The 16644-nt window shown below is 61.0% G+C and overlaps 1 protein-coding gene across 1 annotated transcript in view; it reads left to right on the top strand.

Annotated features, from left to right (window-relative positions):
- Positions 1-16644, top strand: part of TAF4 (TATA-box binding protein associated factor 4) — a 65004-nt gene that overhangs the window by 20427 nt on the left and 27933 nt on the right. The window contains exon 2 of the mRNA XM_045070861.1: positions 16429-16595. Coding sequence (XP_044926796.1) covers positions 16429-16595 — 167 coding nt within the window. The remainder of the gene's footprint in view (positions 1-16428; positions 16596-16644) is intronic.

Below are 16644 nucleotides of genomic sequence, written 5' to 3'. Positions count from 1 at the left end.
GGCCAGAACCGGGAGGGCGGGCTGCACGTCCTGTTGGTGGGTGTGGGGTCATGGAGCTCGCTGGCCACCGGGGCGGGGGAGGGGGAAAGAGCGTGGCCATTTACTTGCCATGGCCAGCAGCCGGCTCCGAGAGCCCGTCCGTCCCGTGAGACTTGTTGGGGGCATTTGCAGCAGCCTTACTGACAAAGAGCCCAAATTGGAAATCGTTGGCACGTCCATCAGCTGCACAGCTTGTGACCCATCCGTACTCAGTGCTCAGGACTCGGTACTCCGTACTCAGTGATGCAAAGGGCCAGAGGACTGACGCCTGTGGCTGTGCGGACGGATCTAGACACCCTCTACCAGGTGCAAGGCCAGGCTCAGGGCACCGCCGGGTGCACGACTCCGTTTCTGCGAGACTCCAGGAGAAGCTGAGGGGTAACCAGGGCAGTCGCCTGCTCTGGTGTTGCCGTGTGGCGCGGGGAGGGGGGACTTTGTAAACTGGTGGGATTTATTCAAGCCTTGGTTGCGGTAGTGACTGCACAACTGTGCCTTTTGCTCAGACTCTCAGGTTGTGCGCTTAGAGTGGGCAGACTGGATTTCTCGTAAACCGGGTTTCAGAGGACAGGACACGGTGCCTCTTTCTCTGTCCGCCTGGGTGCCGCGCAGTGTTTCAGGAGAAGGGGGGGTTGTGAGTTGCCGTGGGGGTGCTCGTTTGTGTGTGTGACGTGTCAGTGTCTACTGAGAACGGGGTGCGGGGGGGCCAGATGCTGAGAACGGGGTGCGGGGGGGGGCCAGATGCTGGGACCGGAGTGCGGGGGGGCCAGATGCTGGGAACAGGCTGCGGGGGGCCAGGTGCTGGGACTGGCATTCAGGAGCACCTTGTAAACGGCCTCACCGATGGCTGGTCCTGGATCTTCACTTTTCTTATGACGAGATTGAGCACAGACAAGTGTCCGTGTGCGTCCTGGAGAGGTTGCTGGGTTGCGTGGAGAAGGGCCGCCTGAGTCTGGGCCATGTTGGCTCCGTTCAGATGGAGGCATCTGTCTTGTCTTTGGGGCAGGATGTGGAGTGTCCATCGGGGCTGGCCGTGTGCTCCAGCCCACGGCTGTGTCTGAGGTTTCCCTGCACGTCTGTCTGCTTCAGACTGACCATAGTCTGGAGCTACCAGCAAGCAACGTCTGGTTTTTAGATCGCTGCTTTCCTTCAAGTCAATCCAGCAGCCCCCCTTCTCTGTGGGGGATCCATCGCAGACCCCGTGGACCCCAGAAGACAAGGGCAGAGCCACACCAGCAGGCACCGTGCGCTCCCCTCTGCACGCACACACCCGCCGCCAGGTGTCAGTGATGAACGGGGCGCAGCGAGGGAGTGTCAGGAGCCACGGACGCCGCAGGACAGCCGTCACCACGTGCGGTGACCAGAGTTGTGTGAATGTGGCCTCTGGCTCTGGAAGCGCCTTCTGGTCCTGGGCTCACCCTCCTGTGGCGATGGGATGAAATGACGGGAGCCACGCGGGCGGGGGACGAGCGGGAGGGAGCCCCGACCTTCTGCCCGTGTGTCCGTGGGGCCCTGTCACTGATACCGTGGGTGAGGGGCACAGCTGTGATGCACACTCCTCGTAGGAGATTTGACAAGGGCCAGAGTCCAGGAAAGACATGAAGAGTAACCCGTAGTCTTGTCACCAAGTGGTCATGTAACTGTCTCTGATATGTTGCTTCCTTTCTAAAATTTCCCGGGTCCTCAAATGCGGTTAGTTAAAAACTACATAGTTTTGGGTGTCTGGGTGGCTCAGTTGTTAAGCGTCTGCCTTTGGGTCGTGTCTTGATCCCGGGGTCCTGGGATTGAGCCTGCTTGGCGGGAAGCCTGCTTCTCCCTCTCCCTCTGGTGCTCCCCCTGCTTGTGCTCTCTCTCTCGCTGTGTCTCTGTCAAATAGATAAAAAATCTTTAAGCAAACCATGTGGTTTTTAATAGATGCGTACTTAGGCGGCCGGCTGTGTGCCGGGAATATGACATGTGGTGCGGGCGCTGGGCATGTGCTCGAGGCTCTGCTCTGCTCCCCAGGTGAGGCAGGCTAGGGTGTGGGCAGAAGGGTGCTCTTTAGATGGGTGGTCAGGAGGCCACTGCAAGGAGGGACAGGACGTGAGCCCCTGGAGTGCTGGCAGAACTTTCCATACGGTGCGCTGAGTCTGCGTTCTGGGAGTAGCCGGCGGGGCAAGTGGTCCCAGGGGTGGAAGAGGCAGCAGGCCCGTTGGTGGGTATGAGCATGCCCGGTGGCAGTGGGAGCTCGTGGGTGGCTCTCCCGGTGGGCTTCCGTGGTGGCTGGGCCACTCCGCTGTCTCTCCTGCCCACATGGCTGGGCGTGGCCCCTGGGATTCCCTTCCGTGCATCGACGGATGGTTCAGCCGCGCAGGGGCGAATGGAGGTGGCTGCTTTCCGCGTTGGGGACAGGTGTTGGGGGACGGCCCTGCCCTCTCCCTGCTGGCAGCGACCTGGGTGGTCTTGGCACACTGCTTGGCCGGGGCACCGCTTCTGGGGTCTTGAGAGAACTGCTGTGGTGTTTGCCGTTCAGGTCGCTAAGAACAGCAGGTTCCCCTAAGTTCTTGGAAATGATGTTTGTGTCTGCTCCCTTGCACGGAAATCTTGGGTCTGATAACCTAACCCTGTTCATCCACTTGACTGTCCTACCATAGATCAGGCTCAAGGTTAAACAGTAAAACCCAGGGTTAAGGTGTTCTGCGGTGGTTCGTGTGTCCCAGCCCCGCTGACGGAGCTCTTTGTTCCGTGCGTTTTGTTCCCAGTTGGAGAGTTTGGTTCCGTGTGTTTGGCGCTCGTGCTCTGTGCGAGAAGACTGCTTGTGACATGAGGACGGGGTCTTCACACGCCTTTCCTGTCCCCTCTCTCTTGCCGATCCCCAGGGAAGGTTCAGAATGTTTATTTTCGTTGGTTTCCGGGCCATTCGTTGTGTGTTTCTTCTTGTAGAATTCAGTGCGTTCACACCTGCACAGCCGGCTTGTCCTCTTCCATCGCAGCAGAGGTGCATGTCCTCCGGTGTGCACCTTGACTTTTGTCCTTGACGACGTCGCCTGGAGATCATCTTCCGGTGGCATTTTGTTTTAATTGAAAAACTAAGTTTTACATGTCGTCACCTCAGAGAAGAAGCCTGTCCTCCCAGTGCCTCCGTCCCGCCTGTGCTGGCTCTGGCTCCAGAATACCGCTGGAAGGCAGCCGTCCAGACGTTGGATCTCCCCGGGGCGCAGCAGACGCCCGTCCTCGGCCCCAGCCGGCCGAGCCGGGGAGCACCGGGCTGCGGGGAGGGTGTGTGTGGGCAGCTGGCGGTCCTTCCCTGCGGAGGTGAGAGGGATCCCGGCCTGGCTCCCCGCCATCGGCTGTGCCGCCTGCATGGGGTGACTCAGCCTCCTGGCGACGTGCCAGCCGAGCCCACAGGGTCTGAGCAGCAGCGGAAGAACTTTCCGTGGGGCTGGGGGGGGGCATGAAACAGACCACAGAACGCACCTGTTCCAAGCGTGCGATTGTCTTGGGAAGCATGCACACCTGGCTGTCTGACGTCACAGCCCAGATGCCGCCGTGCCCCTCAGCCCCGGGGGCCTCTCGTGCCCCGTCGTTGATGGAACGCCTGGGCCCGGCAGACTTCGGCTTTGTGTCTCTGTAGTCGGGGCTGCCTCTCTGATCGTTCGCGGAGACGGAGCTGCGCGTTGTGATGGGGTCTGGCTTCCTGGCACGGGCCGAGGTCAGCCCCGTGGCCGCACGCGCGTGCCCGTCGGCTCACCAGGCTCAGACAGCGGGCTTTCCCAGCTGCGGTGGTACTGAGAGCCGTGTCCTTGAGTGTCTGCGGGCCAGGCTGCGTGTGGGTACACGTGTGCACGCTCGCTCCCGGCTGACCCGTGGCCGTGGAATTGCTGAGGCCGGGGCAAGCCTGTGTTCAGGCTCCTCAGAAGCCGCCGCGCTTCTCCTGAGTGGTGGTGGGCGTGGACGTTCCGTGCTTGGCGCGGGGTCAGCCTCCGGCAGTCTGGCCGCGGGTGGGTGTGCAGTGAGCCCCACGGCTTGACCTTCACGGTCCCCTTTCTTGGGTGTGGTCTGCGTTCCACACCGTTGACCCTGTGGAGCGGTTTCATGAATTTTAACGAGTATGTTGTGTGACTGTCACTGCACTCAAGGTGCAGACCCCCCCCCCACCCCTTGGTGGTGACCCCTGGCAGCCACGCATCTGCCCTGTCGGCCTGGCCCTGGGCTTTTGCCTCTGGAGTTGTGTAGATGGGGCGCTTGCACGGCGCTGCTCCGGTGTGTCCGGCCTCCGTGTGGCCGGAGGCGGCTGAGCCGTCCAGCGGGGCCTCGCTTCGCCCCCTCACTGGGGAGTGTGGGTCGGGCCGCGCTCCGGCCGCGCTGGGAACGGGCTCCTGCAGCCAGGCCAGTCCCTCGGCGCTCGGGTTGTGATTCCTTCGAGGCCGTGTGTGTGGCCGGGGCGCCCCTCGATGGCGGCCGGCCTTTTCTCTCTCTCTCCGTCGTGTGGGGTGTGGGGTTCTCGGTTCTCATGTGGCTGCCTTGATCTGTCTTCTCTTTATGGGACGTGCCTTTTTGGGTTATGCTTAATATGCTTTTCCTTTTAATGTTTAATATGCCTCCACCTTTTTTTTTTTTTTTAAGATCTTATTTATTTATTTGACAGCGAGAGATCACAAGTAGGCAGAGACAGGCGGAGAGAGAGGGGGAAGCAGGCTCCCTGCCGAGCAGAGAGCCCGATGCGGGGCTCGATCCCAGGACCCTGAGATCATGACCTGAGCCGAAGGCAGCAGCTTAACCCACTGAGCCACCCAGGTGCCCCTGCCTCCACCTTTTTTTTAAAGATTGTATTGATTTATTTATTTGAGAGAGAGAGCGAGCGAGCGTGAGCCAGGGGAGAGGCAGAGGCAGTGGGAGAAGCAGATTCTATGCCAAGCGGGGAGTCAAACATGGGCTCCATCCCAGGACTCTGGGATCCTGACCTGTGCCAAAGGCAGACGCTGAACTGACCGAGCCCCCCAGGCGCCCTTAGTATGCTCTTCCTAACTCCCAGGTCACAGGGATATCGCCCTGTGTTTTCCTCTGCCGTCCAGCCTGTGCTCCGGCTCTGGTGTCTTCTTTCCCCGGGGGCTGGGCATCGGGCTGAGCTTGGCGTGGCTCATCCTGCACCCCCCGGCCTGCTCGCTTCCAACCGGCCTTCCAGCTGGCCTTCCTGACTCGCTGGCCCGTGTCCCCGCGGCCGTGTGGCAAGTCTTACCTGTGGGCGTCCTGTTCGGGGCTGTCCATGGCGCTGTCGGTTCATCTGTGTGTCCCCCGTCTGTTCCGCCAGGACGTGTCGTGCCTTTGTGCTCTCTCAGGGGCAGGGCCGCTGGCGCCTCCCTGAGAAGCTTCTCTGCTCATCCGCGCTTTTGTCTTGCGTCTGCGTCTGTGGGTCGTGGTCGGAGGCCCATGGGCGTCCTGCAGCTGCTCTGACTGGGACTGTACCTGATGCGCGGCCAGTTGGGGGGTGACGTCGGTGGCGTGGTGTGTGTGTGTGCAGGAGTGTGGCGTCTCACTCTGTTTAGGTCTTTCACGACATCTTTCAAGCAAGTGTGTGTATTTTTTCCATCCAGGCCTTGCACGTGTTTTGTTGGAGTCATTCCAGGAGGCTGGGAATAGTAGTTCTTAAGAAATGTGTTTTCGGGGCGCCTGGGCGGCTTATCTGGTTAGTGTCCGACTCTTGGACTCGTCTCAGGGCTTGACCTCAGGGTCGTGACATCAGGCCCCATGCTGGGCTCTACGCCAACACGCCGGGCGCGCAGCCTGCCTAAAAAAGCCGCAGAGTTACATTTTCTAGTTTTTGTTGATGGTATGCTGAGTTGTAGTCGAATTTTGGATGTTGATCAAAGTCTAGCAGTCTAATCAAACTTTCATTGGAAATGTGTGTGGGGGGTTTTTAGGTGTTACACACGGAGAGTCCTGTTCTGTACAAGGAATGACAGTTTTCTTTCATTCACATTCTTCCGCTCCCAACTCCCTGGCCTGTCCTCTGGGCAGTGGGCTTGCTGGGGTCTTGGAAGGGGGATGACGGCGTCTGCGGATTATTCTGATTTCAAGGGCTGTGCTTCCGAAGACTTACCTGTCGGAGGTGCCGGTTTGTAGATTCCCTTCCTCAAGTTAAGGGAGCTCCTTCCCATGCTGATTTTCTGCGGTTGTTTGCTTTTCCTGGCGGGGATGTTTATCCTGTAGTCGTGAGCGGATGTCAAGTTCGTCAGAGGCTTTCTCTGCCGTCTGTGGGATTTGCCCCCATGTTCCTTAAAGCTGAAGAGTGTCACTTGTCAGCACCTTCTTCCGCCCCCCTGTGCGCTCCTTCCTTGTCCTCTGGCTTTTCCGGCTGTACCCGCTCTTCGCGGAGAGTGCCGAAGCCGGCAGCTAGGAGCCCCCGGCTTCTCCTTCCCGACGGCTCTTGAAGCCAGCCTCTTGGTCCCTTGCCCCTCCTGCCTAGGGCCTTGGGGCCTTTCTCTCCTGCATGTCGCTCTCAGCCCTCTGGGTCCCTGTCTGTGCCCTTCCCCACGGACGCTCGCTGTGTCCTCGCCCGTGTCGCTGGGACGAGGCGCCTCCTCCCTGCCCCTCCTGGCGGCCTCACGCCTCCCCTGTTGCAGTGGCGCTGCTTCCTCCTGGTTAGGCCCCGCAGACCGGGTCCAGAAGGTTCTCCAGGCTGCGTCTCTTCCAGTGCCGAGCAGCTCTCCTCTGTAGCATCGACTGACTGTAGCGTGGGTCAGATACGGTGGGTTCGTGGCTACCGCCTGCCTCCCACATTGTGAAGGGGGGCCTCCAGGAATGAGTCCCGCGGCCGCGTTTCTGGTTTTTATTGGTGCCTGCGGCAGCCCGGCCCGTCGGAGGTCCTCAGTGGGCATCTGCTGGCTGAGGGAGTGAGCGGGCGTCCTTAGGCTGCTCGGAGCCCTTGGTTTGCTTCCTCCTCTCCGGGGGCTCAATTCTCGAGAGCCAGAGTTTTGCTGGGAGTCATGTAAGGTGCATACCGTCTGCCTCCTGACCTCCGCTCCCTTGAACCTGCGGTCTCTGAGGAGTTTACTGCTGCAGACCGGGCCCTGGGTGGGCCTCCAGCCTGGCCCCTGGAGCCTCGTTCCTTGGCGCGGACAGCTCTGTCTGGGAGAGCCGCTTGTCTCACTGCACCTTTGACAGATCCGGATTAGCCCCTCTTCTCCCGGCCTCTCCGGCCCCTGCCGGCTCACTAGCCGACGGAGCATGTGAGAGGGCGCAGGTGCCTGTCTCGGTGTGGACGGGCCTGTGGACTTGAGGACGGATCGTCCGAGGAAGCAGATGTTGCTGAATAGAGTGTGTTGTGGCAACCCTGAAAGGGAGGGTTCGTTTCTCTTTGTTTACTGGTCTTGACGAGGATCCAAAATGTTCTTCCAAGCCATCCTGTGCGTTCCGCGCCCTGGAATTCGTGCAGAGCCCTGTCCTATTTGCGGAGCTGCTGAGGGACCCTGGATGGAAGCGAGAGAGGAGGGTTGTTAAGGCACCTGCTCCTGGTCACTCTGCTGTCCTGCTTTGTTTGTTTGTTAAAGATCTTATTTATTTTTTTGACAGACAGAGATCACAAGCTGGCAGAGAGAGGAAGGGGAAGCAGGCTCTCCACTGAGCAGAGAGCTCGATGTGGGGCTCGATCCCAGGACCCTGGGATCATGACCTGAGTGAAGGCACAGGCTTTAACCCGCTGAGCCACCGGGTGCCCTGCTCTCCTGCTTTGTGACTGCATTTCTCAGGCTCTGCTGGAAGCATTTACTCCGTCATTCTTAGTTCATTCACACGTTTCGCACTAGTCGCACTAGAAAGGACCCCGGGTAAATCACAGAAGTCCCCCTGCTAGGAGAAGAGAGAGTCAAGAGGAAGGGGCAGGGAAGTGGCGGAAAGGCAGAATGGACCGGGGTGAGAGGCTGTTCTGCTGCTGTGGCTCCGCTGGGAGGGCCTAGACTGGGAGCAGAGCCTCCACCCCCCCGGGCTGCAGGGGGACCTGCGGGTGAGGGAGAGTGCGCTGGCGTGTGCGGAGAAAGGCGCTCAGTCCGTGCGGGGCCTGTGGGGTTTCAGACTGAAGAGAAGCATTAAATGTGCTCAATTTTGATCCTAGGCGTTTGGGGAGGCTGGGGAGGTCTCCCTGGGGCTCCGGAGCGGGAATGCAGGCAAGTCCCCGAGGCCCCCGGATTTCAGGGTTTTGAATAAGTGGGAAGCTGGGAAAGCGGTGCCCGCAGATTGGCTGGGCCCGCGGGCACTCACCCCTGCATTCGCTGCGCTCTGGGGGCCAGGGACCAGGGCGTTAGGTGACGTGTGCTGGGCAGATGCGTGTGTACCCCTGGGTGAGGCTGGGGGCGCCGAAGCTGCTGGGGGAGAGCCTGGCACTCGGTTAGGGAGGCTGCGTTGACCCTCCTGCCCTGTTGTCAGGGGGCCGGCCGTGTCTTTTCTGGGGTCAGTGTTTCCCTGCACCTTCCAGAAGAGCAGTGACCCCTGTGATGATGCTGGAGCCGCAGGTGGGGCCACTCAGACCCTCTGAGTCTTCGGTGTTTCGTAAGTGGGAGGTGCGAGGTCTGGGCCGTCCCAGGACAGACACGTGAGGTGGCATGGAGTGTCCAGGACTCAAGGTGGGGGGATGTCTGCGGGAGAGAACGCCTTGGCTCCGAGGGTCTGTGATGGGGCCCGAGGGTTAGGATAGTGCGTGAGCCATGGGGTGACATTGCAAGCCCCACGTGGTGGACCTTGGGGCGGAGGGAGGTAGAGGTGGTCCCAGAGGGGTGTGGGGACCCCAACCCTCCTGGCAGCCGGTCACCCAGCGCTTGAAGGCACTGTTTTTCTTACTGTGGTTTTAAGTGACAGTGATTCTAATGCTGATGCGGAGAACTGCGCAGTTGAGTGCCGTGCGTCTCCTGAGACAGACGCCCCTGGGGCACATGTTGGCCGTGGTTTTCTCTCTGACTGTAGGTAGCTAGACACGCCCACGGGACTGTCCCAGAAGTGGGTCCTGTGTGATGTTCCGCAGCTGTCTTTTCATGTTGTGCGTCAGGGACACGCATCCCTGCCAGGGCCCAGTGGGAGCACATTCCTCTAGATGGTGTGTAGTGTCCCGGTGGGAACGTGGCCGGTCCGCCGCACCTGTCCCCCGCCAGCGAGTGTCATGCTGCGCAGAGACCCACGCCTGCAGTCTCTGGGTCAGGGGACATGCGTCACAGTATTGGTGCTGTCGGAAGAGACCCTTGCCCAGCGTTGTACGCCCGGCACCCACCCCGTGCCGTCGTGGGTATGGGCGAGGAGAGTTACCGTGTAATCTGCCCATTTTTGCCCACTCCGTGAGGCCGAGTATTCTTGCTGTTTGGTCCGTTGTGGTGTTTTTAGGAATCAAAACAAAACTGGTGTTTTTGGAATTGGTGCCTTTTTGGGCCGTTTTTTATTAAGAATTGTTTTTGAGATTTATCTTTAACCTCTACACGCAAGGTAGGTTGACCGCGTGACCCTCTATCAGGAGACGCGTGCTCGAGGGACGGAGCCAGCCAGGCGCCCCTTGGCCGCTTTTCTAAAGTCTGTGAGACAGTTGTGGCCATAGGTAACTTAGTCAACTTTTTGGACAAAATTTTGTTCATTACCAAAGTTCAGCCTGTGTGGACACGTTTGCTGAGGGAAGACCCCACCCCGTCCCCCATCCGCGGTCTCCTTCGCCAGCCCGTCCCCTGGCAGGTGGCTCTGCCGGGCTGCGTGCCCGCACGTGTGCACATCTGGGTGAGGCTCGTAAACGCAGCATCTGGCGAGTGCCAGCCGTTGCCGTCCTGAGCTTCGGCAGGACGCCTGGGAGAGGGGACCGTGACGTGCGCCGGGGTCCTGACCGAGCCTCAGCCGTGGCCTGCCTGCCCTGGGGCTGTTCTGTGTCTCTGCCATCACGGGCGTGGGGTGGGCGCACGGGCTTCTGTGCGTTTCAGGTGCACGACCTCGTCGTTGGCAACTCTGTCACGCTGTGCGCACCCCAGGTCTGGTGTCTTGTTTACATCAAACGTTTCAGATAGTTCCCGTAACCTTTAGCGTTTGAAAGCATCGACAGCACAGAGAACCGGTTCTCTATGTGCGCGTCAACCACAGAGAACGCCAGCCCCCGATCTTATTTTTCTTGGCCGGTGGCTGTCACGCTGGTGGGCTTGTTTGCAGCTGGTCTGCGGAGTGCGGCGGCTGGGAGCCCCTCTCTCCTCCTGCCTCCTGGAGCAGGCCCTGCAAGACGGCCTGTGTGGGTCGGTCCCGCCCCCAGGGAGCTTACACGGAGGGGACACAGCCTCTGGGAGCCACAGACACTGGGGTGGAGCCTGGGAGACGGGCTCACCTGAGGAGGTGTGGGTGGTCCTGGGACGTGGGCCTCGAGCTGGCTCCAGAGGCAGCGGGCAAACGAGAACGTTCCAGAACGAGGCCCTGTGGTGGGCAGGGGCTCTGCAGCCGGCGTCTCCGAGGTGAGGCTGCAGAGGGAGGCCGCCATGGGAGGGCAGCCTTACCCAGGAGCCGTGGGAAGCCACCGAAAGCCGCTGGGCAGGAGGGCTCCGAACCGTCCCTGCGCCGTCAAGGGAGTCTGAGAGCGCCGCTGCGTGTCCTCGCGCGTCGACGCCCTTGTGGCCTGTGCCCTGTGCTACGGGTAAGCCGGAGTTGCCGCCTCTCACCTGCAGTTTTGGGTTCCCCGTGTTTGGCTCTCACACATAGAGCTGCTGCGGATGACTGTGGGTCAGACGTCGTGAGGGGGAGCACCTCGCGGGCGTGGCGCTGTGGCGCGGGGTGTGCGGGACGTCGCGGGGGCTGCGGGACGCATGCACACCAGCAGCATCGGGCACATCGGGCACGTGGGGTGGATGTGTCCTGCCTTCGCCCGTGTGGCAGGTGTGTTGAGTCACACTGTGACTGAGGAGTCAGCCACCCCTGAGGTGGCAGGCGTGTCGGGGGACCCACCGGGTGCGCTGATTCACGCGCAGGTTTGCTGTCTGTTGCCTTTGGTGAAATGTCTCTTCGCGTCTGCTGCCCATTTTTTGGAGGATTCCGTGTTGTGGATGCCTTTGCTTGGACGTGCGCCTCACGAGGACTTCCTTCCGCCCCGTGGTCTCTCATTCCCTTGGTGTTTCTCGAGGGCGGAAGTGTTTCATCTTTTGACGTCTGCCTTACCGGTTTGTGTCCATGGGTTCTGTTTTTGGGGTTGTGTCTAGACTCCCTCTGCTTAATCCACGGTCCACAAAGACTTTTCCCCTGTTTTCTTCCAGAAATTTAGAGTTCTAGAGCTTATTACATTAGGCCTGGGATCCATTGTGAGTCACTCTCGGTAGACGGCGTGAGGCAGGGGTCCAAGTCCGTGCTTTGTGCCTCTGGAGGTTCCCTTGTTCCCTGTTTGCTGAAGGACTGTCCTTTGCCCGTTGAATTCCTTTGTACCTTTGCCAGAGAGCATCGGTTGTCCGAGTTTGTGCGGGCCTGTTTCTGGACTCCGTTCGGCTCCGTTGGTCTGTTCCAGCGTGGTGCCCGCGCTGACCCGTCTCCTTCTCTGCGGCTTTCTAGCACGTCGTAGAAACTGGCCGTGTTGGCCTCAACTTCGCTCTTTCTTGTGGTGGTTTGGTGACTGTGGGACCGTGGCTTTGTCTGCGAGTTTTAGAATCAGCCTGTCCGCTTCCCCATGGAGGGCGGCTGGGGTACTGGTGGGTTGCGCTGCCTGCTTGTGAGCTGGGGAGACCTGGCTTCTTAACCGCTGGCTTCCCAGCCCGGGAGCGAGGCCTGGCGAAGCTCTTTGCTCTGGTCCCCTGCCGCGTTTCTTTTCCCAGCCGCGTTTGTGGTTTTCAGTGTGCTCGGGTGCCCTAAGGTTTGTGACAATGACGTCTGTGTGTGCAGACGCCGCACGTGCTAGAACATGAAGTGGGTCAGAGGCTTCATCTTCCGCTGGCGATCAGAAACGCAGTAATGTCAGTGCTCCTCACCCTCGAGCAACCACGTTCCCTCCCGTGCCGCTCCTGCTGTGAGCCTTGACTTGCTCCCGTGCACGCAAAGATGAAAACATGCTGCTTTACGACACTAAGCAGGCTTTGAAAGAACGATGCCCCGTGCACACAGATGCCCCGAGGTCACTCCGCAGCATGCACTGCATCCAGCATCGCACTGTCGGCACTGCAGGAGCCCAGGGACAGTTTCCCAGCAATGATGGTCAGCTTGGTGCGGTTTGGGCAAGTGTGGCGAGGCTGCGGCCCTGGGCAGCTGCTTGTGAAGGACTGAAGCCCTGGGACCAAGGTCCTGGTCGTGGCTCACATGTGGATCCTTTGCAACCAGCGCCCCAGCATCCCCCAGCAGCAGCGCAGTTGGGCGCAGCTGGTGTGTGCTGTCCCCTCCACACTGGACCGGGGAGGTGGGGTGTTGGGCCAGGACACAAGAGCCCCGTCCACTTGCGTGCCCGAGCCCCGCTCCCCCACTTCCTGGAGTCACGGTTCCCTCGCGCGTTTCAGAGGCAGGGAGCCACGGGAGCAAGAGGAACTTCTCGGGCCGTGATTTACGTCAGCTTTACCAGTGTCCGCATTGGCTGTGGTGTGGCAGCAGGGCCCAGGGCCGTTACCCTGGGATCCTGGGCCTCGGGGACATTCCTCCTGCTTCTGTGGCCACAGCCTGGGGCCAGAAGGTCCCTGGCCCTCTGCAGCCTCCCCAGGCTCTTCCTCGTGGTTCTGGACTGTGGTGTGTGCGTCTTTCGGAAGTGAAGCCCGCCGCTGTGTTTCGGACTGAGCTTTGCCCCTTTCCTCGGCTCCTGTCCTGGTTCTGGCTTGGGGGACAGTTTCATTTCGCACGTGGGTAGTTGGGGAGGGTTTTGCCTTTTCAGTCTTCGTGGACTCTCGTCCTTGTCTGGCAGATAACGGGGCACTGGAGACCCTCGTGGCAGTGAAGGTGGTCTGGTCCCTCTCAGCCGGGCGACCATTCCCTGCTCCTGTCATCACAGCCCCAGCCGTCCCCCCGAGGGAGGTGGCCTCCCAGGCCTGCGTGTGAAGGGCGTGGCCGGCCCTGGCCAGCCAGGGGGGGGGGGTGGGGTGGTGGCGCCCGCAGCTCCCGGAGCTTGTGCGGAGGCGCTCCCCTGAAGTGATGTCTTCCAGGTGGAGGTTCCCAGGCGAGTCCGAAATGCCCGTTTAATTTGTAGTGTAGCTCTGGCTGACCTACATTTTGGTTAAAAATACAGTAAAAACTGTTGGTATGAAAGGGATCACGGAAACTGTAACGTTTGGTAAAAACCTTGAGTTTATCTTAAACTGTGGTGCTTGAGGGAAGGATGGGGTCCGTTCTGAAGAGCTGGCCGTCTGCTCCACGCTGCGTGGCGGGAGAGGCGGTGGGGATATCCCGCGTGGGGTGTCCCGGCCTCCCCCACACCTGGTGCCAGGGTCTCGTGCGGCTGAGCGTGGGAGACCCGGGCTCTGCCAGACCGCGTGGCCCTTGGAGCTGCTGGTGGGCGCCGACGCGGTGCTTGGTGATTTTAAAATCTGAGCTTTCACAGTAGCGAAACCCAGAAAATAGCCCCATAGCGTAAGCAATAAAGACATTATACATTTGTCTTGGATGAAGTATCGTGGAGCTCCTGGAAACTCTGTTTTTGAAGCGAGTTCAGTGACGTGGGCACGACGTGCGGCACGAGTGGCCACGGCCTGCGTTCTCGTCCCCCGGCCGAGCACAGGTCTTCCGCGTGCACGGTGGCTGGAGGGCGCGGGATTTCAGATCTCTGCTGTCTGGGTGCGTCTCTGAGTTTCTCAGGTTTGCTGCACAGACGTGCTGTTCCCAGCAGGGCATTACCGTTATGAAAAGAGAGCACCCGAGTTCTTTTCTGTCTGTTTGATCGGGATGGCGGCTCGTGCAGACGGGCTGCGTGTCCTGAGCGGAGGCCCGCCCGTGGCTCCTGACTTGTCTGTGAACTGCCTCCTGCCTCCTGGGGTTGGCCACCTTGGCCGGACAGGCTCTGAAGGGTCTTCAGAAAGGAAAGGAGTGTTTTCTGTGTCTGCGCCCCGGCGGGGAAGTGCGTGGTGGGCGGTCCTGCTCTGGGCATCGAGGGCGTGTGTGTGCCGAGCGTGGTTCCGTCGTGTTTGCGAAGGAGGCACTGTGGTGTGTCAGGTGGTCCCTCTTGGCTCCACGCTGGCCTCGGGGGCCCCATCTGTAAGGGGACAGTGGGCCACAGCCACGGGAGCCCCTCCCTGAACCCGTCTTGCGCTAGCAGAGGGGTGGGCAGGGGGTAGCCTCCCGGGGCTGACTTGGAGACAGAGTTATGTTTCTTGGTCTTTTCAAGAATAGATGCCGCCCAGCAGCTTGTCTGTTTGACATGAGTGATCACAGCGGGAGTTTACAAGATCCGGGACTGAGATTGTGTCGTTCAAGTGTGGCGTTGGATGAAGTTTGACGCGGCCGTCGGCGCTGTGATTGTCGGGCCATCGCGCTCTCCGTCTGGCCGGTGAGGGTGGCGCAGCATAGCCGGGGGCCTGGGAGGCAGCGTGTGGCCAGCACAGCGCCCGTCCCCACGTGCACATGGCCTCCCCTAGGCCTCTGGAGCCGCGTGGCTGTCCTTGGGGTCACGGTCGCTCGGGGCCTCGCTGTGGCTGTGTGGCCGGTCACTTCGGAGCAGTTGCCTCCCCTTCTCTGCAGTTGCGTCTGTCACTCTCCCTTGTCTGCTTACGTCCCCACTCGGATGTACTTTGAGTGCCAGCCTGAGGTGACGTCATCTGCGGAGGGTCCCCGGGTTGCTTCCCTCTCTGACTTGGCTTGTCACCACGGGCACGCTGCACAGCGGTGGCCGTCTCGCACTGCTCTGGCGCCTGGCGCGCCCCCTGTGCTCCACCGCTCTGGTCCCGTGGCTGTCGTGTGACTGTTTCTTACTCAAATCTTGTGTGAAGCTTCGTGGAGGTGGCGCTTGGAGCAGAGCGGCGGCTGACCCGGGGGCACGCGCATCGCCGTGGCGCTGACCCGCCTGACGCGGGGGCGACGTCCCTCGTCCCTTCCCCGTGGCCTCAGCCACTAGCTTCCGGAGGAGTCCGTGCAGGGAAGGAGCGGGGTCTCCGGCCGGAAGAGCGACTGGTGACGAGGGACGGCGGTCCTGGGAGGCTGGCTCGGGAGGACGTGGCCGGGCCGCGCTCTCCGGCTCCGTGGTGTGCTCGCGGGCTCCTGGGCCGGGAGCCTTCACAGTGGGTTGCTCGCGGCCGCCGGTTTCTGTTTTGTTTTGTTATTAGATTTCAGCGTGGTTTGCCGTAGAAGGGGGTTTTAGAGGGAGGCTTTTGTGGCCTAAATGTGGTTCCTCTGGATCGAGGGTCTTAGATGGGAGCCCAGGAGGAGGCTGTCAAGTTTCCATGTCCCTCTGGCTGTCGAAGGAGCCAGGGCCCAGAGGTTCAGGGGCTCCTCGTGGCCTCCCTGGGGTGGCTCGGGCTCCGGTTCGGTACAGGAGGGAAAGTCCTGACGCTGCGTGGTGTGAGGCTCGCGGGAGGCTCTCGGGCAGCCCTTCCTTCTTGGGGAGAGCCGCCTCAGTCCTGTCCGCGGCGGAGACGCGTCCTTTCCCGCTGGGGCATCACTGCCCTGGGCTTCTGCAGGCCTTGCGTGAGCAGGAGTGTGCTGCTCCTTACGTACTCTGTCTTGGGAAACGGAAGAGTTTGACACAAAAGCAGACTATTTCTCGTGGAATCGACAACGTAATTGTTCGCTGGTTCTCGAAGCGGAGATGAATGCCAGATCTGACTGGCGGGACTTGTTTCCAGTGACGTAGCTGCAGCCCCGGGAAGTGAGCCTGCCCGCCGTCTCTGTGTTCGCGTGTGGGGCGTCCAGGTTAGCTTCCGCCGCGGTGCCACCCCCGCACCCGGGAGGAAGTCCTGTTCCAAGGAGGACTGCTGGCTTCAGGGTTCGTAGGACCCTCGGCCGTGGGCGGACTGTGCCTCTCAGGGCCCAGCCCAGCCCGCTGGGCAGGAGAAGTGATGGAGGAGGGGCCGACGGACCAGTTACTTCCACGACTCCTGCTGCCCTAGGATCCTGGCCGCAGCCGGGAGTCGTGGCGTGAGTGCGTGGCTGTCCTGGTGTGGATGGTGCCTGGCCGTGGGGCCCTGCCGCTGGCTTCCGCCCCGGAGGGTGCGTGGCCCTTGCTGCAGGCCGGTGCCGTTGGCCATGGGGCAGGTGGTGTGGCCTGCAGAGGCTTTGCTGCCGGGCTGACTGCTGGAAGGAAGACTCACCTGCTGCTGGAGTCCCGTGGAGAAACCTCGCGTGCTCTCCCGTCTCGGAGGCCGTCTTCACTGGCAAGTGGGCTTCGAAGTTCAGAGACTCTGTCTGGCTTATGGCTTCTGCTTGCTTCTCCGAGCTGTCAGGCTGCCCAGTGACAGGGTCGGCCCCTTCACCGGCCGTGTGCAGGCGGCTTGTCTCCTGACGCCACGTCTCCTTTGTCCCCAGGTATGGTCCTCGTGCGGAGCGAGAACGGGCAGTTGTTAATGATCCCCCAGCAGGCCTTGGCCCAGATGCAGGCCCAGGCCCACGTGCAGACCCAGCCCCAGACCAGCATGGCGGCCCGCCCCGCGACCCCCACAAGTGCCCCTCCCGTCCAGATCTCCACCGTCCAGGTGAGTGCATGCGTGCCGGGTGGTGGCGGCCCCTGGGGAGTCTGCAGGC

Source organism: Mustela putorius, unplaced genomic scaffold, assembly GCF_011764305.1.
Source record: "Mustela putorius furo isolate JIRA1106 unplaced genomic scaffold, ASM1176430v1.1 tig00003972_pilon_pilon_pilon, whole genome shotgun sequence".
NCBI lineage: Eukaryota > Metazoa > Chordata > Mammalia > Carnivora > Mustelidae > Mustela > Mustela putorius.
This window is presented reverse-complemented; position numbering and strand designations above follow the sequence as displayed.